The sequence below is a fragment of the Gouania willdenowi genome, chromosome 20 (assembly GCF_900634775.1).
Source record: "Gouania willdenowi chromosome 20, fGouWil2.1, whole genome shotgun sequence".
Taxonomy (NCBI): Eukaryota; Metazoa; Chordata; class Actinopteri; order Blenniiformes; family Gobiesocidae; genus Gouania; species Gouania willdenowi.
The window spans coordinates 12,215,757-12,240,485 of record NC_041063.1 but is presented as its reverse complement, the minus strand read 5'-3'; the positions used below and the strand labels follow the sequence as shown (position 1 = coordinate 12,240,485).

Genomic DNA, 24,729 nt, shown 5'->3' with positions numbered 1-24,729 from the left:
CATTTACATCACAAAACCTCCCACAAAAAAAATTCATACCTCCAGTTTTAATCAGCACTATTTTCTCTTTCGTTTCCATCAATCCGGAGGTCCGCAGGTTCCGATAATAGGGTTTACACACTGTAATAGCAACGACGGAAGACCGAAGCAAGAGAACGTAAAACGTACGTACATTAACAATGGTACGAACTTGTAAATTCCCAGGTTGTGACCACAAAAATGTGCCGGGAAATGAATCAAGCTTTCAAACGCAAATCTTTTTTTGTATTAAAAACGCACAGTTTTGTGGCCCCGGAAACTAACCGGGACTACTTTCTTGACCAACTTCAAACGGCCAGACCTCGGACCAGGGAGGTGACCACTGAGTGAGACAATGTGTATGCACTATAGTGCTGGTGAGGATTGCATACAACGTCATGTCTTAAATAGGCGAACTATCCCTTTAAGAGTAACTTATAATGTTCAGAAAAATCTATTTTAAAGGGAATACAGTTATTTTACTACAAGTATGAATTCTCCATTTTGAAGTTTTTCTCTTTGCTTCTTATCCCTGCAAATGAAGCTCAGTTCATCAGTGTTATGTCTCGGACTTGATTGTATGGAATTTAGCTTTGACTTCTCATGTTTTGATGTCGAACGATGAAAAGCAGAGTGACAGCTGGGATGGAAAGGAGATAGGGACCTACTGTACAGAGAAAGTAGATATAGGAGAAAAGAAATCAACAAATATGAGTCGAAGTTGAGTTTGCCTCAAAGAGAAATTGGAACGTACGCATGTGTCTCAGTGGTATGAAAAGTCTTAAATGGTCAAATTATTTTCCCTTCCTGAGGCAACAAATCCCTCACACTTCATCTGGAAATCACACGTCACAGACTGACTCATGTTAATGTCGTCAGACGTAAAACGTTTGTTGATTCTCTCATACGAAAAATGTGTTCATCTATGTGCCGTTACCATTTTGGTATAGTTTATTTTTTACTAGTTAAGACATAACTTATACATATTCTGCGCTGTGCTCTTTTCCATCACTTTCGTAATATTTCACCAGTTTTGAGGATGAATATCTGTGGTGTGTCCATTAACTCGTGTTGGGTTATTGATTCAAAGAGAGCACACAGACAGAAAGCATGCTTTAACAAGACCATCAGCTATCCTCACTCCTCCCTTTTCCTTTCCTGCCACTTCTCAAGCCAGGAAATTTGAGGAACAAAGCCCAGGCCAGGGATAAAAAAAGGGAAAAACACAAGTGAGAGTGGTTTACCACCAAAAAAGAAAGAGAAAGACAGAGAAGGGAAAGGAAAAACCAGTTTAGTAGGCGAATGGTCCATTTCATATCTCACCTTGGAGTACAACTTGGTTCTATTCTTTGTTATAAAGAGGAGAGGGCATTGGCTCTCAAACTGCTGGCTAAGGGGGATCATTTTCAGCTCGTCATTGTGCGTTTTCAGCCCTGGTGTTAACAAAACTGTAATTCTGCCTGTAAATTAAAAATAAAAAAAAATAAACAATTATTTAGATTTTTTTTTTTTTTTTTTTTTTTTTTTTTTAAATAAATCAAAGCATATTCACAAATTAAAATCACTTTTAAACAAGAATATTTTTGAATTAATTTAAATGTTGGCTAGTTTACTTAAATGAAATAAAATAAGTTAAATGGTTAGGGGTGTCCCGAAAACGAAAACGAATATTGGATTCAAATTTAGTTTTTTTTTTTTTTTTTTTTTTTTTGCAATTCATTTTATATTTATTTTATTCAATTGTAGAATACTGTAGATATTATGTTGAAGGATAAAATGTATGTAACCAACTAGTTAATAATAAATGGGTCAGTTTTTCTCATACCTACCGTTGCTGACTATTGTTCTCTGTTTGAGTGACATCACTTGATCAAACCTTTTCTAACGTTCCACACTGCAAAATAACTAATTATTTTTCTGTTAAAAAAAAATAAATGAAAAAAAGTACGTATGATTCATGCTGGTATCGTTATCGGCCGATACGCAAGGTTGCAATATGGGTATCATATCGGAAATGAAAAAGTTGTATTGGGACATCCCTATAAATTGTCATAGTGGATGATTTTAGGTTCTAATAACTACTTTGTAAAAAATAATTGGATATATTTTGTGTGAATTTTGAAATAACTAAAACTGGCCTTCATGTACTAGATAGAAGCTAACATATGACAAAGGATTGCTATTTTATTTTTTTTTTTACTTTTCTCTAACCAAAGTAGCAGAAATCAAATCAAATAAGTGTAAAAAAAAAAAAAAAAAAAAAAAAGTAAATTCACTTAGACCAGTGTTTCTCAAATGGGGTACGTGTGCCCCTAGAGGTAAGTGATGTCACTACAGGTGGTACTTGAGAGAGAAAGTGGAAAAAATGAAATCATTAAAAATATGTGTTTTTATAATGTTTATTTTTTAGTCAAAAATGATAGTCATACTGATGAGGAAAATGATCTTAATTAGAATATGAACTGAAAATACAAAAGTCAGTCTTGGTTCCAACCCAGGCGTCAGATAACTATAAATGATAAAAAACTGTAGAAATACATTCATACAGGAGGCACTAAATACTGTTTGATTTACTAATTTACTAAATGAGATCCTTTAAAACAGGGATGGACAACTCTGAGGGCCACATTCTCAACATTTATGTCATCATTAGAGTAATGATTAGTATTAATACAGGGGGAGAAAAGGTTTTGACTCTGTGGTGTTGTTTTGTGAGTTGTTCATTGCCATTTTCTATGTTTTTGGAGTTATTACGTGTGTTTATTGTTGTGTTCCTGTTGTAATTGTGTATTTTTCTGTCGTTGTATGCATTTTTGTTGTCCGTTTCTGCATTTTTGGGGTCACTTTCTGTATTTGTGGGGTCACTTTTGGGAATTTTTTTCTGCATTTTCCTGTCATTTTGTGGACAGTTTGTGTGTCTTTAGAGCTATTCTGCAATGTATTTTTTTTTGTTGTTTTTGTAGTCATTTTGTTTCAGTGATTGTTGTGTTTGTCTTTGTTGTCATCTTGTGTGTTTTTTTAATGTGTTTTTTTTTTTACATTTCTTTGTGTGTTTTTGTGTTAATTGTGCATTTTGTTATTAATTTGTGTGTTTTGGGAGTTATTTTGTGTATTATGTTGGGCTTTATAATTATATTCCTTCCAACTTCTTGGAATAAAATGTTTGGGGATTAACTTTTGGAGGTTGGGGGTTGGGGGGGGCAGTTGCCTATGACTGTTTTAAAATGTGTGTTATCACTCATTCATTCATAATTATGCTCTATAGTGTTTTTTTTCATATAATTCGGAGATAAGAAATTCAGAAAGCTTGAGAACCACTGACTTAGACCATGCTCTCTTGAGTTATTATAATATATTTGGCCCCACAGTAGGAGACCAGTGCCACCAGTGGCCCCCAGACAGTTCTAGTTTGAGACCACTGCTTTAAATGCATTAACTTCCACTTCAGCAGAGTCACGTGTTTGAGGCTAACGCAGCATGTTTGACAGGCTCTGGAGCGACGCCACCTGGCTGAAGCTAATGCTCGCTTCCTGTCAGATTTTGGCCTGTGATGAGAGTGATGGCATCCACCTGGTCTTCTTGGCTTTTTATGTGGCAACACGACCTTCTTTGTGGACCAGCCGAGCTGATGCATCGCCCCCCCCTTTTTTTTCACTCTGTGGTTTTCATCATTACATAAGAGCGGCAACGTGTGATTTCTTGGTAAAACTGAAGTGATACACAAAGAATTAAGGAACATTAATGCTGTACTTTCTCAGACTTTTCCTTAAAAGGCTTTGGATGAAGAAGTTTGGGACCGAAACCACAGTGAAATTTTTCACATTTGCACAAAATACCTGGAGTTGTCATTCAGAGCAAAATTAGCATTCAGTATTTTCCTTTGGTAGTGAAGTCTTTGACATCTCAATAATTCATGACCATTAGTGTCAAACACAAATAGATGCTGAAAATTGCCCTGCAAAAACATTGCTGCAGTCTAGAAATATTAACCTTAAACGCTGATTCTGTTATGCTTGGAGGGACGCTGTGTGCAGCTCATGACAAGTGCCTCCATAGTTTTATTTTTCTGCCTCGCTCCTGAGATGATCAAACGGCACAATTATAAACCCATGGTACGACTGGGTATCAAACCCTTTTTTTTTTATTGGTGTATTTGCGGTGAAGTTAAGGCAAATTGACTAAACGTTTTACCAAATAAGATCAGGTATTTCAATAATGTTTTGTGTGGGTTTTATGAGTGCAGATCCAACTGGCTCATAAATACAGCTCTGTTTTTTAACATAAAAGGCTTTTTTTTTTTTGCTTACATTTTTTCCTTCTCTTGATGTTTTTCTAAGTTGTGCTAAGTGCATTTTGAACTATAGAGGCAACGGTAACATCAATATTTACTCATTCCAGCTAAAGTGGAAGACGGGTTTGAATCTGACTGATTTTTTTTGGCATTTTTCTTATTTTAGACAAGCTTTAAGCAACAGTTTATCTGTTCTCTCATGACACTGGTCGGTCCATTCTAATGGCTGCCAATGCAATAAAGCTCACAAGGTGCTTGAGAGATCTTTTATGGTTTTTATGTTACACCCAAAGAATTTTTATTGTAGTGCTGGCATCTTTGCAAATGACATGTGTATTTGGAACTGCAAAATGTGCACAAATTGGAAATATCTCACTTTATTCTGGCTCTCTGTGTCAAAAATTTAGATTTTCACCTCTACTTTGTGCTTGTACCATGTGCATGAATCAGTTGATGAACAGAAAAGGTTATTAATATAAAGCATCATAATTTATTGGAAATCCATCCAGCAATTCATTGCAACTTGACCATCAATTGGGTTTTTTGTAGATACAAATTTAGTTCCAAAGTATTACCATTGCTATTGAGCAATGTTTCTTAAATAGGGGTGCACGACAGGGGGTACTAGAGAGAATGAAGTTAACAAATGAAAGCATTGAAAATATTGGGTTTTATGTTTATTTTTGGTTAAAAATGATAATCACACTAAATGTTACCAGGAACTCACAAAACGACAACGAAAACACACAAAATGAGAGATAAAAATATCCTGAATAATAAAAAGAACAAACAACAACAAAATACACAAAATGACACCAAAAATACACAAGATCACTACAAAATACACACAAATGACAGAGAAACATACAAATAAGAAACAACCAAACACCAAAAATGCACACACTGAGAGAGAATTAAAAAAAAAAAAAACCACACACAAACACGACAGCAAAAACACACAAAATTAGAGAAAAATATACTGAATAATAAAAAGAACAGGCAAACAACAAAACACACAAAATGACACCAAAAACACATGCACGAAAAGAGAAAAATACACAAGATCACTACAAAATGCACAATAATAACTGAGAAACATGCAAAATAACATGAGAAACAACCAAACGACACCAAAAACACACACACTGAGAGAATAATTTTTAAAAAAAATACCAAAAACACACACACTGAGAGAATAATTTAAAAAAAAAAATACCAAAAACACACACACTGAGAGAATAATTTTAAAAAAAAATACCAAAAACACACACACTGAGAGAATAATCAAAAAAAATACCAAAAACACACACACTGAGAGAATAACTTAAAAAAAAAAAACCAAAAACACACACACTGAGAGAATAACTTAAAAAAAAACAAAACAAAAACACACAAATGACAACAAAAACACACAAAATAAGAAAAAAATATACTAAATAATAAAAAGAACAGACAAACGACAACAACAAAACACACAAAATAATTATAGAAATGATCTTGATTAGAACATAAAGTAAAAATACATGAGTCAGTCCCACATCAGGAGGGAGATGACCTTAAATGATAAAAACTATAGAAATAAAGAGGCACTAAATACTGTTTCTTATTTACAAAGTTAGATTATTTAAAATGTGTTATCACTCATTCATTCCGTCATTATGTTCTATAGTTGTTTTCACACATTTCTGAGCAAAATGTTGTGGTTGGACATTTGGGGGGTTTATGGATTCAAAAGTTAGAGAGAGGGGGTACTTTAGCCAAAAAAGATTGGGAATCACTGCTACAGAGAAAATGCCACGTAAAAAAAAAAAAATAGTTTGTATCTGCTCAAGTTTCTTCTTCACACATGTGGCATAAAGACTTTAGAAACACAAAGAATCTTTGTGACCAAAGCATTTCTGGACCAAAGACAAAACAGCCTCGTTCTGGAAGTACTTTTGTCAGGAGTCTGTGACCATAAACGTTTCCAGCTCCTCTCTTGTCCCTTTTGCTGAAACCACAGGCGATGGCTACATTTGCTGCTCATCTTAACCAAATGAAATGCTTGGGCCAGCCTGCGTTTCTCTGCTGGTGTGGCCACACTGACCCTCCTCACTTATTTAATGTGACTGTCACAGTCTCTCACGACGCTGCCCCAAAGGATGGTTGGAAGTGTAGAGAAACATCTTTCACACCCGTTCTAACAGCGTTTCTAAATGACATCATCATGGGTTTGCCGAAGATTAGATTATCTTCTTATTATAACGGGAAATGGCTTATGTAACATAAGACGTCATCTATCGTCTTGAAAACTTGCAATGTGACGACAACAACAAGAAGTCAAGTCTAGTATCTTTAATCTTGGTTTTTTTTAAGGTTATCTCAGGTTATGATTCGTTTAATAATAGACATTTGAAAAAGTTTTATTCACTTTTTTGGAGAACATGTGCTGCCCAGCAATAGAAGATATGTTTTAGCTCTCAGTGTGCACCGTACATTGGTTTTTGCCAAAGTCATGCCATGACAATTGAGTTTGAGACAAGCGTGAAGAGGCAGAAGTGGAGGAGTTCTGGGGGGTTGTGCAGAGTGAAGGAGCACATTTCCTGTCCACATTGTGAAGGAACCAGCAGACCCCATTGTCCTACGGGTTGTGTTGTGACGTAAAACCTTCCTGTAGTGAAGGCTTTGCTGATAGCAGTAGAGGAATATCAACTTCCATGTATTCAATAAAACCTGAGACCAACCCAGATGTTTTTTATTCCTGCCGTTCTCTCGCTCTCGCTCTCTCTTGCAGTCGGATGTTTTCCTCTAAGAAAATTGACCACGAAACCGTTTATCACCGATAAATCAGATGTGTTTTTGTGGTTTAAATGAAGTCCTTTCTTTTTGCTTCTTTAACAGATCCTCCTTTCCCCACACTTTACCCTTAGAGGTTTATTTTGATGACTTACGAGGAGAAGAATGAACTTTTCTGGTTCTGCCACACTCTTGGAAGGGAGATGTCCAGCAAAGTTTTGTCACAGAGCTAATGGATCAGCACGTTCTGCCAGATGTGGTGTTAATAATCCCGCGAGCCCCAGGCGGGGGTCTTACCCGATCTCCATGGCACTGCGAGATCCTGAGTGAGATCCCTGCAGCTTTAGTTTATGACCAGACCCCGTCAAAGATCGGGTTGACCCTCCCTGCACACTTTTCTGCACGCTTCTTTTGCCAACTTCTCTTCCCCTTTTTATTCCCCTCTTGCTTCCTTCTTTGGAAGCCTTCGGTTGATTCCTTTGTGCTCCTTTTTTGTAAGAATTGATCTGTTTTTTGTCACTACGCTGACAACACTCCCAACACCCCATGCATCCTTCATCCAATAAACCTCTCGTATTTTGCAGTGATCACTCTGATTGATCTACTTAAAAGCCCTGGTATCAAAGCAGGATCCAGATGTGTTGGAGGAGTACGCTAACGCTAATGGGATCCTTCTGCAGCACTGCTGTGTATCCACATAGATTTTTGGTATTAGTGGCAAATGACTTCAGCAGAGTAGTATGCCTTGCTGCGGCTGTACGTGCATAGAGAATGTATGAGTATCTCTTTCATTTCACCGCTGCTCAAAAGTTCTTTGTCCGGGGTAAAGACCAGATGTTGCACCGTTCATCTCTGATTTCCAGAAATCCGACTGCACTTGCAGCGCTTTTAGAAGTGTAACAGCTGGATGGTATTTGTCCTGGTAATGATGATATGGGTTGCAGGCAGTGATGCAGAGTTATTAAACATGATACTGCAGGGTTTTTGTAGCAACTGGAAATTACTGCTTCATTACTTCCTGCACTTCAGAACCTCAACTCAGAGGTTGCTTTTTAAATTTTGTTTTATTGTTTGAAAGGGGAAAAAATGGCTCAAACACTAACAGGACGATAGACCTGCTGCCAATTTAAAGACGCCAGTGAATTTCCTCTGTTTTTTTCTGAATTGTTTTTCTTGAAGTTTTTGAATCCACTTCGACCCAGGCCAAAGTCTGTCTGCATTAGTTTGTCTGTTTTATCTATTATCTGTGAAATTTGAGATATTGACTTTTCTCATAAAAATATGTCAATGTGAAATCTAAATATTAAATTTAAACGTAAAATATGAAATCCAAATCTAAATGTTAAATCTGAATGTTACATTGAAATATGAATGTTAAATCTAATTGTTAAATTTAAATCTAAATGTTACATTTAAATATGAATGTTTAATCTAAATTTTAGATCTTAATCTAAATGCTAAATGTTAAATATAAATCTAAATTTTAGATCTTAATCTAAATGCTAAATGTTAAATATAAATCTAAATTTTACATTGAAATATGAATGTTAAAACTAAATGGTAAATCTTAATCTAAATGTTAAATCAAAATGTTAAATCTAAATGCAAATGTCAAATCTAAATGTTACATTGAAACATGAATGTTAAATCTAAATGTTACATTTAAATATGAACATTAAATCTAAATGGTAAATCTTAATCTAAATGGTAAATCTTAATCTAAATGTTAACTATAAACCCAAATGTTAAATCTAAATGTAACAGGTGAAACTAAATATTTAGCTAACATGCAAATTCACTGGAAGTACAAAAATAAATGCTCCTTGATGAAGTAAATATCACAAATTGCTGTAAAACTATTAAAATAAATAAATCAAATACGTTTTTTTAAAACATAGTTTGTTGTTGAATGTTGCAAAAAGTTTATTTTAGCATGCATGACTTTACAGTGTGCGCCCCATACAGATAACATAAGAAGTTTAATCACTTATTTAAGAACAGCTGTAACAAAGTAAACAAAGATACATTCTCGCCCCACTGGCATGATGCCACAGCGTGTGCCCCAATTTAAGAAACACTGATATACAAATTAAATGTTAGTCTTAGTTTTAGTCATCTGATGAACCATTATTTGGGTTTTAATCCATAATTCAAATATTGTTTGAAAGGGAAAAATGGCTTCATGGGTACTGTATGTAGATTCAACTGGTTTGATGAATTTCAGCTCAAACTACTGCCAATTTAGAGACACCAGTGAACTCCCTCTGTTGTTTTCTGAATTATCTTTTTTGAAGTTTGTGAATCTATTTCCACACAGGCCAAAGTCTGTCTACATTAGTTTGTTTTATCAGAGTGAGCATGAGTTTTTCTTTGCTTTTGTCCAAACCCTTGTATGTTATGGCCTTGAACCCAAGAAGTGAGTATGGAAATACTGTAGATGGATGCGCGTCTTGTTTTTGAGGAGGAAAATGTACACCATTGCGTTTGACAGGTTTTCTTTTTAAGTTCTGTAATTGTTCCCATCCATCACTCGCTCTTATCACTCGTACTCCCTCCTTGGAAACACGTCCAGCCCCTTTGTTGATGCATTCATCCTTTACTTCTCTTTCAATGTCAGTCCACTTTTGTATCAACTCAGACTACATTTTTACATTTTCTCCCCAAATGTCTTTTTAGGAGGAAATTATATTTCCCAGAGAACTGTGTATAAACACAGAAATAGACATTATCAACACAGACGAGCTCGGACTCTGAACCAACATGGCATTTTTTTTTTTTTACTGGGGTTTAACTGGTATTTTCCAATCTAACATCCTTAAATGTTAGATCAGTGGTTCCCAGACTTTTCACAGTCATGTACCCCTACTCCTGCACACTTACAAAAACATAATAATGTAATGTCATATACAATGTAGCCATACAGTCAATTTTACCTATTTTGTTGAGGGATAATTTATAATCAGAATAACTGATAACTGGCCCGCGTCTGACTACATTAACTTATCATTGGCATTGGCATCATCAAGCATTAGCCTAGCAAGAGCATAAACCTAGCATCAACATTAACATTAGCATAGCAACAACATTAGCCTAGCATTAATATTTACCTAGTATTAGCTTTAACATAGAATTATCATTAGCCGAGCAATAGCATTAACCTAAAAATAGCATTAGTCTAGCATTAACCTAGCAATAGCATTAACCTAGCATTAACATTAACATAGCAATAGAATTAGCTTAGCATTAGCATTAACCTAGCATTGGCCGAGCATTAACATTCACCTAGCATTAGCCTAGCATTGACATTAACATAGCAATAGAATTAGCTTAGCATTAGCATTAACCTAGCATTGGCCTAGCATTAACGTTCACCTAGCATTAGCCTAGCATTGACATTAACTGAGCATTAACATTAACTGCTCTATTTATATTCTAGTGTCCAGTGTTGTCATTGTTTTTCATTTTCATTCACGTACCCCCCATGACAATTTGCGTACCGCTGGGGGTACCCGTACCCCACTTTGGGAACCTAGGTGTTAGACGATGAAAACTCCTTTTGTGGAATTTGCATTAACCGAACTTTTTGTGCAAACATGACGATGACAGAAAACCTTGGATTGCGTGACCTTTTATAACAGGCAAAATATTTTCTTATGCAAAATGTGACAAATGTGAGTGAAAGCAAAGGTGAGGAAAGGAGGCTAGACATGAGTTCACTTCCTGTACATGAGTAATCCTGACTCCATTGGACAAGTAACACCTGAAGCTTCTGTAAATCCTTTCTAATGCTGACAACTAATGCTAACACTGACTACTGCAGTGCTTTAGAACCCAGCTGTGTGATCCTGTGCTTCAGGTTGTAGTGAGCCGGTGTCTAATTAACTAGCGCCGTGTTTGCCAAACAGCATTTTTCATTTAATTCCTGGAACAAACTGGTAAGCTACAGCGTACCACCATTCTACTGTATATACACAGTGGTTCACAGTGAAAATATTTCAGTCCTCCCTCATGTCAAAAAGGTAACCTTTATTAAAAAAAAGCTTTAAAAAAAACTTTTTTTTTTTTTTTGAACACATACAGGTATGTGGGGCGCCTATTGTGAAGTTCCGCATGCTAAAATAAACAGCTACTTTTTGCAACATTTAGCAACAAACCACGTTTAAATAACATATTTGATTTTTTTATTTTTTTTTTTTTTTTTCTTATTTTTTTTTTTATGTTACTTTTGCCCAGATTTACGGCATGTACAGTACTTGTCCCGTAAAAATATGCTCAATGTTGAATCCGGTGCATTTTTCTCTGGGGGGGCTCGTAGCCCCGCCCTAGCATTTTTAATTTATTATTATTTCTATTTTTATGTTTTTTATGTCTTACTCAAACTATCGTGGTGAGTGGTGAGGCGGTGCCCTTGCGCCCTCTGTTGGCCACCACTGGTTAAATCTAAATGTTAAATCTAAATGTTAAATATTAAATCTAAATGTATAAATCAAAATCTAAATGCTAAATCTAAAGGGTTAATGTTAAAATGTAAATGTTACATTTAGTTATGAATGTAAAATCTAAATGTAAAATGTTAAATCTATGTATATCTAATGGGTGAAACAAAATTTTTAGCTAATACGCAAATTCACCGAAAGCACATAAATAAATGCTCATTGATAAATTTGAATAAAGATCACAAATTTCCCAAATATTGCTGTAAATCTTGTCAAACGTAACATTAGAAAATGTCTATACATTTTTTAAACGTGGTTTGTTGCAGTTTATTTATTGCATGCGTACAGATAACATAAAAAGTGCAATCACTTACAGTATTTTAGAACAGCAGTAACAAAATAATAATAATAAATAACAATTTTTTTTTTTTTTTTTTTTTTTTTTTTTTTTGGGGAGGGGGTTTTTGCCCCCCAGAATACAAATAATTGATTTTAGTCAGCAAAATTAGCAGTGCATTTACTTGGAAAATTGAGTTAAAGTGTGAAAAAATATGAGAAGTGAATAAATGACAAGGTCTGTTTTATTTTAAAAAAAGTAGTAATCAAGAAAGGAATTTATCTAAAACTTTGAGTCAACTCCTTAAAATGAACATGTTAATTATAGAATCGCTAAAAAGCTAGTCAACCAAAATGTAGCGCACACAAAAAAGTATTAAGTAAATGTAATATTTGCAGTGTTTCAAAATCCTTTATATTCTTTATCATTATGACACAAAAATATTTGGTTTTCTGTGGCTCAATTCTTTCTACTACTATGATTACTAGCTGTTGGCTAAAAAAGAGGCTTTTCAGTAGCTAATATTTGAAGAATCTTGATTCCTGTAATGCTTGATCAACCTTTGACTGGAGCACAGCTATGTTTAGACAGGTGGGACATATTTAAACATATTAGGTGTGTTTAAGAAGACATTAAACTATTAAATCATTTGAATGAGGTTAAACAGTGCATTAATACAAGCAGCCATTTCAAATAAATAATAATCTACATTCCAAACATCAATTCAATTCAACTTTATTTACAACAACGGAAATTACAACAGTCATCTCAAAGCGCTTAACAAAAAAAAAAAAATAGAGTCCATAGTAAGAAAGAAAGAACCCAACAAGATCCACATGAACAAGCATTTAGCGACAGTGGGACGAAAAAAACTGCCTCTTTTTTATAGAAAGAAATCTCCAGCAGAACCAGGTTCAGAGGTGGCAGCCATCCGCTTTGACTGGTTGGGTTAGTGAACAGAAGGACAAACAGGATATGATAGAAGGACAGTCCATCCAAGTGTTCCAGACTAGTTGAGCCATGAACCAATGATCAGTCCATCCAAGTGTTCCAGACTAGTTGAGCCATGAACCAATGATCAGTCCATCCAAGTGTTCCAGACTAGTTGAGCCATGAACCAATGATCAGTCCATCCAAGTGTTCCAGACTAGTTAAGCCATGAACCAATGATCAGTCTATCCAGGTATTCCAGACTAGTTAAGCCATGAACCAATGATCAGTCTATCCAAGTGTTCCAGACTAGTTGAGCCATGAACCAATGATCAGTCTATCCAAGTGTTCCAGACTAGTTGAGCCATGAACCAATGATCAGTCCATCCAAGTGTTCCAGACTAGTTGAGCCATGAACCAATGATCAGTCCATCCAAGTGTTCCAGACTAGTTGAGCCATGAACCAATGATCAGTCCATCCAAGTGTTCCAGACTAGTTGAGCCATGAACCAATGATCAGTCCATCCAAGTGTTCCAGACTAGTTGAGCCATGAACCAATGATCAGTCCATCCAAGTGTTCCAGACGAGTTGAGCCATGAACCAATGATCAGTCTATCAAAGTGTTCCAGACTAGTTGAGCCATGAACCAATGATCAGTCTATCAAAGTGTTCCAGACTAGTTGAGCGCGTGCGTGTGTGTCTCGCTCTCCCTCCCTCTCTGCTTCTCACTCAGCGCTGCACTGAGAAGACGTTTTTAAAACTTTGACAAGCAGTTTACTACTTGTTTGAATATTTATTTCTGTTAATGTTGATGCAATTTATTACAGAAACTTGAACCGTTTGTTGCTTAATGCACATCTGACATCACATTATTTTCCTCTGCTAATTTATGTTCTGGGGTTGTGTTGGAATGGACTATTATTCATGCTTTCTTTTTGTGTTTAATACTATAATTATATATATTTATACTCCATAATCCTGTTAATAAAATATATCTTCAGTCAGGCCAACTTTTGTCAAAGCTATTTTCAGGACAAGGACGAACAGTTGTGTTTCATAATATTTCACGAGATGTCTCACTTTATTTTTTTTACATGTTCTTTTCTACATCCCCTGTTTTTATTATTTATTCATTTTTTTTTTTTTTACTTGGTGTTCTACCTCACCTTTGTTCATTTCAATATTTTTTTTTTTTTTAAATTGAGACTTGTAGCATTTGTTATCATCATTGAGTACTTTTTACGATGTAAATTGAGGGAGCAAAAGTAGTATCGGCTCCAAATATCAGCTGAAAAAAAAAATCGGTATGGGTATCGGCCCTAAAACACACACATCGGTCTATCCCTACTTATTTTAAAACATACTTGCGTACAAGTAAAATGACTGATTTAGAAATATACTCAAAAAAGTACAAGTACGCATAAAAGCAACTCAGTCACAGTAATGTGAGTACTTGTTATCCGTTACTTTCACCTCTGCTAAACATTAATAACCTACATTCCTACATAATAACAATCTATACATTCCCACACATTAATAATAATCTACATTTCTACATATTTAAACTAAAAGCATTATATTTCCTGAAGGAGGATTCATCCATTCATTATAACTTGCATGACTGAGAATATTAAGACTCGCACGAGTCTGTTTTACAGTAACCGTGAGTCGGGTAACATTTTCCCAAGAGGACGAGCCTGTTGATGTCATTAAGCAGGAGCCAGAAGGCTGACTGAGACAACACAGTCTGGCGTACACATCTACCAGACATTTATAAGGACGTCGTTATTTTGCCAGCTGTCTGTTCCTTCACACACATCCACATGACGACCATGTGGATGTTCCGTTTGTCTTCTAAATGCCACGGTGCTGTAAAGGAGCCGCCGTCTGTGGCAGCAGGAGGCTTCTTTTTACCAACATATGGTTCAATCTGCATGTCCACGTCCTCACAAAATGCAGACCTGTCGTGTTAACGTGGGCTCAACAAGTTCAACTGTAGTTTGCCACCTCATAAAGGATCACGGAGTTGACTCATCACCTCTGTGGTAATTTGAACCAATAATAGACACGAGGTTTTTGCAGCTAATATTTAGGCTCAAAGAGAGAAACTATGGAAACTAGTTTAGTTGTTAGGTTACAGAAACTTGTAGCATTTTAAAAAAAAAAGTAAAATAATAAATGTGTCATGCATAAATGATACCTGAAGGAAGCAAGGTGTTGAATAAATGTATTCGATAAATTCATATTTTTTTTAATATATATATATATATATATATATATATATTACAATAATTCAGTTGATTCATGGTTGTTATCTTTGTATTACTGTGATGGATTAAAATTCGGTAACAACACAGTTACCAGGTGAATGAAACAAGATTAGTACTAGATACCACTCGTGAGTTAAAGTATTGGAAAGTGTTTTGTGTCGCCTGTTAGTTAACTGTTTTTTGTTGCTGTCATTAAGTGTTGTTTGCTAAATAATGACACCTTTGGAGCAGTGGCGGCTGGTGACAAATATTCTTGGGGGGGGGAGACGTTTTAACCCTCTCAACCTATGACCCCCCCCAGGTCGCACATGCACACTTCCAGAATATGAAAAGGCTTATTCCTGGGTTGTTGTTTTTTTTTACTGGCAGAAATGGGCCTTATCTTTGAGTGGAATTTTCAGCACCCAAGGACCCTAAAATTCTGTGACTCTGATTGGCCATTTATTTGTTAATCTGTCATGGCAACTGCACACGATTGGCTATTATTCATTTCTGTGCAGATATTCACTTGTGAATGAGTGTCAGTAGGTGGGAATTGTAGTTTATATAATTCATATAGAATGTAGACAAACACCAGTGGATAAAACTGATATTTATTACTGAATTTGTAAAAATATGTTTTACATTTCCCCCCCAGTGTAATGTCACCCTTTATGTATATAAAAAAAGTAAAGTGTTACCTTAATTTTTCTCCATTTGGAGTTTGGTGACCCCTGAGGGGTCACAGACCTTATTTTCAGGATACGGATTTTTTTAAAAAAGAAAAAGGAATATTGAAGCTAGTGGTAAAATACTATGAAAGTAACAATGGTAAAATAACTTGCACAGCTAATTTGATCCTTTGCTTTCAAGGCCTTGTGAGCCTGTGGTCTATAAAAGTTACATCAGCAACTGAATTAGAATAAAAAAAAGTTAACATTGCTGTATTTCTTTTTCAAAAGGTCTCAGACACAAAACCCAAAACTCAGTTATCTTCTTTTTCAAAATCATGGGCATTTCAATTTAAAACAGGGACTGGCCATAATGGTATATTACAGCTGTCTTCCTCACCTGCTTTGGAGCTTGCTTCAACATAGTGTCTAGATTTAGTATTTCTGTCTAGCAGGGCTGATGATTCATCTTTTCTTTAGTATTTCAACTTCAATACGAAGTTTTGCCATGGCCTTATAACTTAATTATCCATCCTGTTGTATAACAGGGTTAGCGCTTGAAAAATGTCACTTCCTTTGAGTTAGTTTTCAATAATTCAACAAAGCCAGAGGCAGAAAAATGCTATGTTCCAACTCTTATTAAAGGATAAAACCTGAATGTTTTTTCCATACTTTATAGTTGGTAGACTTTTGTATTTCCAAAGTTAATTATCCTCTAAACTTACAGGAAAAGTTGTTGTAAAGTTCATTTTTTTAGGCTCCTTTAATAAAAATCCATTATTTTAAGGGATGTAAATAATACATCGGTCTTGTTTATTCATTTTTGTCTTATAATGATCCTTGAAATGTCCTGAATGGTTTCACTTTATTCAAACAACAAAGTGAATCACATTTTCCGTGTTAGTAAGCCTGAAACCCTCACTGCTGCACAGCTGGAAGTGACTTCATACTTCTGACATTTTAGAAATGCTTGGAGCGATGACCATCATTCAACCCCAGTTTTCTAAAGGCTAGACGATATGGATTCGGAGCACTGTTGCAAGAACACAGATAACATCAGAGATACGCTGTCAGTGTCCTGGTATGATAGGCCGCTCGCTGGAATAGCTCCAACGCCCCAGTTATCAAGGGATTCTGTCGTCTCAGGCAATGAAGATGGGATCCATGCCCACCTCTTCAAACGTGATGGCAATCAGCACCAATCTGTCAGGAGAGCTTAACAAATGGGTGCTGTTATTTTTTACATTTTTAATTTTACCTTGTCTGCACATGCTGTTGAAGGTCAACACTGTATGTAGTGCAATGCATGTTTTATTATTGCAATTAAATTAAAAAATGAATGTTATTTTATTGCATAATTGTGACCATCACCAGCCCTCCCCAAGGAAGGGTAAGAAAAACTGTATTAACGGGAGAGTATAAAAAGAGGGCAGTGCTACAGCTAGGTGGGGGGGAGGGGAACAGGGTAGAGGGAGTCAGGGTAGGACAATGGAAGGGGTGGGGAAGAATAAGAGTTGGGAAGGGTGCTGTTATTTGGCAACAAACACTGAATTGTTAGAAAATAACGTACTCTTGTTTGATCACTTAAATAGATTTGGCTTTTGTTTAAGGTTAGCTAAATATAGCAATACTTATTTTACAGAAACTATTGAACACCATTCATTCCTTGATGTGTAGTTTGTACAAGTTAACCTCACAGAAGCACATTTTAAATATATTTATTTAGAAGCCAAGCAGACACGTGTTCACTCAATCTTGTTTTTTTTCAATTTAAGATACTGTATGCTGGTGTTTTCCGTTTGTTAAAGCTTCTACTGGTTGATTTCCAGTTACGTTATAATATTGATTGTCATAGATCAGCTTCTTAACTTTTTTCCTATTATAGGGCTAGTTTTACCACTTTTATTTGTCCCGTTTGCAGGTGTTTAAACCAGCAGGAAGCAATTGGATGCTCTCTTGGTTTACAAAATAAAAGTCTAACCTGAGTTTGAGCTGAGAATTGAGTTGATGGTTGATAACTCTTTGTTGTTTGATGTTTAAAAATATATATTAAAAAAAATATTTACATCCATTAAATAGACCAGGGTTTGTCAAATTAGGGTACGTGTACCCCTAAGGGGTACATAAGAAAGCATTAAAAATACGGTGAGTTGAGGTTTTTCAGGAAATTTTTGAAAAACCTTGTCTGAATAAACAAAACCTCAACACACTGTTCAAAAGAAGACCAAATGAATCTTGCTGGGACTATTAAGAATATGTGGTTTTAAAATGTTTATTTTTAGTTAAAAATGACAATCATATTCATAATAATGATACAAATTATCTTGATTTTAACACTAAACTGAAAATTGAAGAGTCAGTCTTGGTCCCACACCAGGTGGGAGATGACCAGAAATTATAAAAACTATAGAAATAAATCTCTTCAGGAGGCTCTAAGTACTGTTTCATTCGTTAGTTGGATTCTTTAAAAAGTGTTATCACTCATTCACACCATCACTGTGTTCTGTACTTGTTTTTCATAGTATTCAGAGCAAAAATGTTGCAGTCAGACAAAGGGGGTACTTGGATTCAGGAATAAAAGCAAAGGGGTACTTGGGCCAAAGAAGTTGAGAAACACTGGAATAGATTATAGCATTTTTCTGGGATTGCACAGATGAGATCAAATTAAACTGATTTATTCAACATGACCTTAAACCAATTTCTTTGAACAAGTAAGCCTTCAAATCACGATGTTGTTCTTCTTTCTTCCAGGTTTAGATTCCAGCACGAGAACCCTGAGCACTCCCAGTCCAGGACTAATCCTTCCATCAAAGTCTTCCTCCCTGTCGTCGCCTGCGCTCTCCAGTAATGGCCACGAGACCAACTCATCATCCTCATTTTCAGCTCCTGCAGAGACTGTGGCCGTGATCCACCCTGTACCCGGCAACCACACCCGTTCAAGACAATCCAAAACTCACCACTTCTCCCCCATTGACAACCTCCCCGACCACACTCTCCTTCAGATCTTCTCCCACCTCCCGACCAATCAGCTGTGCCGCTGCGCACGTGTTTGCCGTCGCTGGTACAACCTGGCATGGGATCCGAGATTGTGGAGCACAGTTCGGCTAACGGGGGAGCTTCTTCACGCCGACCGCGCAATCAGAGTCCTCACCCATCGATTGTGTCAAGACACACCCAATGTTTGTCTGACTCTTGAGACGGTGGTGGTCAACGGCTGCAAGAGGCTGACGGACCGCGGCTTGCACATCGTGGCCCAATGCTGCCCTGAACTACGTCGCCTGGAGGTTGCTGGTTGTTATAATATCTCCAATGAATCTGTGTTTGAAGTAGTGTCTCGATGTCCCAATCTGGAACACCTCAATCTCTCAGGTACCAAGTCATCTTCCATAAGATTCAAGAAAACATGTTACTTTGATTTCATGAAGTACAGTTTTAAAATTCATGACGGCGTGTCCTTTACCTTATATCATGCACATGGGTAGATTTACCTCAAAAACATTCCTCCTCTTGCTTCTTTTCAGTGATTTCTTGTCAAGCTGGTAAAATCATTAGAAAAGAGAGAGCGAGGCTTTGCCAACGTAATCTCCCATGTGGCAGATCAAAGGTTTTCTTTCACTGAAAGCTGAACTTACCTCAACATGAGTGAGTGGAGCAGTCTGCTTCTTTCATTAGACGACACACGTAACATAGACTGGGGCTACACTCCGATGGACGACAGTCCTTGCACAAGTGTAAACTATGAACTTTGAAATTTTGTTTTTATCTTCAAAGTACCAAAAACATGTTTGTGAGTGGTAAGAAAATCTGTTAAAAGAGAATTAAGAAGGATGCATAACTCTAGACACCCATTTATCGCTCACCTGTTTGGGTTTTTCACACACGATTTTTGAGTCCTTCAGCTCATCCGCGATAAAAATTATTTAGTTTCATGCGCAAATATTATTTGTTCAGCTTCAAGAACTAAAGTCTTCCTATTAGGGTGGGAACCTCTGGGTACCTCACGATACAATATGCGATACAAAGCTCACGATAACGATTATATCACGATATGACGATACTGAGATTATCAATATATTGGTCAGAAATCAGTCTACGATAATCTATGACATAAGAAAAAAAAAAATGATTAAGTGAAAAAATACATTTTTTATTTTATATCTCTGAAAGACAATAAATCTAAAGTGTCCTAACAGTGACACTATTTCAGTGCAACATTTCTGTAAATAAATGTCAACATACCAATGTAAACGAATAAGTATCTCCAATAGTGCTTTCTGTAAACAAAAAATAGGGTCTTTCTTACCAGTGACACCATTATAGTGCAGTATTCCAGTAAATATATTGGTTCCTTCAATGAACAGAGAGAACATTTCTGTGAAGACGTACCTGCACATTTTAGTGAAAAAGCAGAAAAGGTTTTGTAAAGAGAGAGAGAAAAAATAAATAAATAAAAATTGATAGCACGAGCGTATCGATAATCGATTGTGCGGGAAATTATTGCGATATATCGGCATATCGAGATATCGTCACACTCCTACTTCCTATATCGCAGTGTTTTGTTCAATGCACGGCACATCTTAAAGTGCATGGCATTCCAGAATAAATCCGCCATAAAAAGAGCTTTGCATGTAACTGTAAACTATTCACCTCTGACTGGTGCATTATTCCGAATTTAATTATTCGTAATTAAAGTCTTCTGCTTTGTGTTGACATGGAAATAGTCATTCCGAATTGAGGTTTACATGGTAAACAGGTTTATTCGGATTCATTTCATTCCGCAATAGGTCTGGGGGTACCTTGGGAAGGATTCTGATTGGACAGGGGGCGAACGTGAAGCATCACACACACAACAAACCTTTTCTTTTCGGCTACAACATTCAAGACCAAACAATAACTGTTTTCACTTTTATTTTATTAATATGGAAAAGTAGTAGAAGAATTGAGTGCCCATTGACCAATATGTCGGCGTCTATTAAAGGCTGATCACTAAAAACATACATTAACATAAATTACTTGCAGAACTACATGAAAAAAAAAATACATTGATTATATTCATTTCTAGACTATTTTGTTTGACATTTTCAATTTATTGAATAATATAAAGCGAGCAAATAAATAACGGATCTAAATGAACCCAATATCTTCATACCATTTCCCCATAGGTAATTTTCCCTCATCTGCATACAATGAAGTATTGTGTAGTAGCTGTATCTGCTGTATCTCAGTTACTGACATTACTAACAGGCTTTCTGCAAAGCTGCACGATAACCTAATTATTAGAATCAGGTGTTTTGGAGCAGAGAAACGTTAAAAACATTGCAGGACTTTGGGATCTCATAGCGAGACATTAAATCAGACTCATACTGTGGGAGGAAACACAGGTGCTCAGAGCAAAGCCAATGAAAGCTAAAGCTGGGACTGGAACACAACTCTCTCAAACCAAGGCAGCATTAATACTAACCTCTAAGAAATGATGCAAATGAAACCCATATTTTTACAATGTACCATTGTCAAAACTCTGCTGCATGAATCCCCTTCAAAATAAAAGCACAATGTATTTTTTTTCTTTTTTTCATACCAGGAAAATGCCTGTGATCCAATGACTGTATAGGAAGATAAACATTTAGATGTGGGATATTACCAGTTATTAAATGTATGAAGTAATTTCTATCATGTAAATCTGTAGAAGATTAATCCAAACATCCATCCATCCATCTTCTTCCGCTTTTATCCGGGGCCGAGTCGCGGAGGCAGCAGTCTCAGCAGAGATGCCCAGACCTCCCGATCCACGCACACTTCCTCCAGCCGTTCTGGGGGGACCCCGAGGCGACACCAGGCCAGCTCAGAGACATAGTCCCTCCAGCGTGTCCTGGGCCTTTCCACAAGGCCTCTTCCCAGTAGGACATGCCTGAAACACCTCCCGAGGGAGGCGACCAGGAGGCATCCGATACAGATGCCCGAGCCACCTCAGCTCCAAACAGATCCTTGTGAATTTAATTCACTGGAAATACACTAGAACTAAGACTAAATTTGATTATGATGTCAAAATAAGACGGTGGAGGCAGAATGGCTTGTAATCGGATGGTCACCGGTTCAAATCCAACCTGGGCCATCATTTTAGGATGTTGAGCAAGTCCCTAAACCCAAACTCAGTGTTTTTCAACCTTGGGGTCGGTAATTAATGTGGGGTCACCTGAAATGTTTAGTAATTTGTAAAAAAAAAATTGAAAATTAATCAAAAACATAGGTAAAATCACATTAAAATTTTAAAAAACAATGTATGATTATTTTTCAAATAAACATCACACACAATAAATATCAAATAACTGTATCCTATACTTAAACTTTCTCAAATATAATTCAAATACAATGCATTATAAAAATATCTGAGGTGCCGTACTTGTCACTTTGTCACTCTGTGTTTGTTACAAACAAGATCAAAACTACTTCTAGAAAATAAAATGTCTCTGGGGGTGCCGGACATTTGTTTTATAAAAATGAGGTCACGACTAGGGCTGGGCAATATATCGTGATTCAAGATACAATATATCATATTTTCTATTTCAGAAAATGACATCGCCTATATCGAGCTACTGTATATCTATATTTTTTCAACTTGTTTTTATTTATACAATCGCACAGTACAAATCACATCATGCAAGTATTTAATATTATTAAAGCTTATTTTATATTTTATTCACAAAATAAGCTATATTTTATAGCTTATTTTGTATGAAAATACTTTTTTTTTTTTTTTTTTTTTTTGAGGAGTCGCTGCTTTCTCTACTTAACAGAAAAGCACAGTTAGATGATCACTGAGTGCATCCTAACCTTCCACACCTTCATCTAAACAAATCCACACAACAGAACTTACTCACACGTGCTGTCTCTTATAGGAGAAACAGATTAAAGTGACACATTGATCAGCTGATATGTGTCAGTGTGGCGTTTTTCATCAGCAAATTTAACCTAGAATTGTCTTTCTGGTAAGACTTTGAGTTAAAAATATGAAGATTTATATTGTATTTCACCATTTGGGAAAAAATATGGAGATATGAGTTTTGGTCCATATCGCCCATCCATAGTCACGACCCGAAAAAGGTTGGAAACCTCTGCCCTAAATACTTGTGTTGTACGACGTTTTGGATAAAAGGATCTGCTAAATGAAGTTGTAATCATAATAATAATAATAATGATAATATATTTTATTTAAAAGAGCTTTTCAGGTTAAAAACAACAGCAAATTCAGTGATTAAAACAAAGAAAATATACATTAGAATAAAAGAAAAAAGGCAGTAAACAGGTATTAGTGAGTATGTGGTTAAATGTTAAAAGTTGAGTGAAACATTTAAGTTGATTTGAAAGATGGGAAGTCAGGTGCGAATGTGTAAAACTTTTGTAAACTAAATGTTCTCTGTTGATTCCCAGGATGCTCCAAGGTGACCTGCATCAGTCTGACCCAGGAAGCCTCTCTCCAGCTGTCTCCTCTGCATGGTCAGCAGATCTCCATCCACTATCTGGACATGACTGATTGCTTTTCCCTTGAGGACGAGAGTTTGCGGACAATCGCCTCCCACTGCCCTCGCCTGACGCACTTGTACCTGCGTCGCTGCAGCAGACTGTCGGACGAAGCCCTGCGTCACCTGGCTCTCCACTGTCCCTCCATCAAGGAGCTCAGCCTGAGCGACTGCCGCCTGGTGGGCGACTTCGGCCTGCGGGAAGTGGCCCGGCTGGAGGGCTGCCTGCGCTACCTTAGCGTAGCCCACTGTACCTGGATCACAGATGTAGGGATACGCTACGTGGCTCGCTACTGTCCCAGACTGCGATACCTGAACGCTAGAGGCTGCGAGGGCCTCACGGATCACGGAATGGGACACCTAGCCAGGAGCTGCCCTAAACTCAAATCCCTAGATGTGGGTAAATGCCCCCTAGTGTCAGACAGTGGACTCGAGCAGCTGGCCATGTACTGTCAGGGCCTGAGGAGGGTGAGCCTTAGAGCCTGTGAGAGCGTGACAGGCCGAGGCCTCAAAGCGCTGGCGGCTAACTGCTGCGAGCTGCAGCTGCTCAACGTGCAGGACTGCGAGGTTTCACCGGACGCCCTGCGCTTCGTCAGACGCCACTGTCGACGCTGCGTCATCGAACACACAAACCCCGCTTTCTACTGAGGCTTCGGGGGCCTGGCCTCCTGACAAGTGGATGTGTAATGCTCCTGCTTTGGTGTTGGCAGTGTTGAACGGACTGATGTGTCAGAGCTGGTGGAAAGCTGGTGTGCAATACAGGCCAGATGTTGTCTTTTTAAATCCCCTCAGTGGCTGTTAAGGCTTTCCTCCTGCAGAGTGTATTTAACATATTTATCCCTTTAAAAAAGGCAGAGCCACGCAGTATTTCATTCCTCCCCCCCCTCAGCATCCTCGTTTATCTACATGCAACACTAAGCACTGGGTACAGCTGTGCTGCAACAAAATGTGGCTTTTATTTTGAAAGCCATCATCAACTTAAGCCCCTTAAACACAACCAGCCCCGTGTGTTAGGATCATTATTTAAAAACAGCAAGTATCAGCCCATGAATAACAGAGAGCAGATCTGTTGATTTACAGCAGGGGTGTCAAACATATGGTCAGCGGGCCAAATCAGCCCCTTCAGGTGGTCTAGTTTGGTCTTTACTAGGTTTAAAAGCGAAAAAGAATTGCTTTAAATGGACTTTAAACCATTGGTGTTGCACTTATGTTAAGCCATCATCATCATTAGCAATGGATAGAACAAGGTTGTCAAACTCATTTTAGTTCAGGGGCCAAATACGGACCAGTTTGATCTCAAGGGGCCGCAGAATATAGGCACGGGGGGGGGGGGGACATATTTTAACATCAATGTGATCTAGTTTTCAATATCACTTCAATTCACTTAAAAATTATTGATTTAGTTCTCAATTTTTGTGTAATTTAGAGGAATTTTGTGGAATTGTTTGTGAGAAATTGCAAGTTTTGTGGAAAATTGAGAGTTCTTTCCAAAATTTTCGATTAA

General features: G+C 36.9%; 1 protein-coding gene across 1 annotated transcript in view; it reads left to right on the top strand.

Moving 5' to 3' along the window:
- Positions 1-24,526, top strand: part of LOC114454227 (F-box/LRR-repeat protein 7-like) — a 39,480-nt gene extending 14,954 nt beyond the window's left edge. The window contains exons 3-4 of the mRNA XM_028434531.1: positions 18,460-19,077; positions 23,137-24,526. Of these exons, the coding sequence (XP_028290332.1) occupies positions 18,460-19,077; positions 23,137-23,873 (1,355 nt within the window). The 3' untranslated portion in view covers positions 23,874-24,526. The remainder of the gene's footprint in view (positions 1-18,459; positions 19,078-23,136) is intronic.
- The last annotated feature ends 203 nt before the right edge of the window (positions 24,527-24,729 follow it).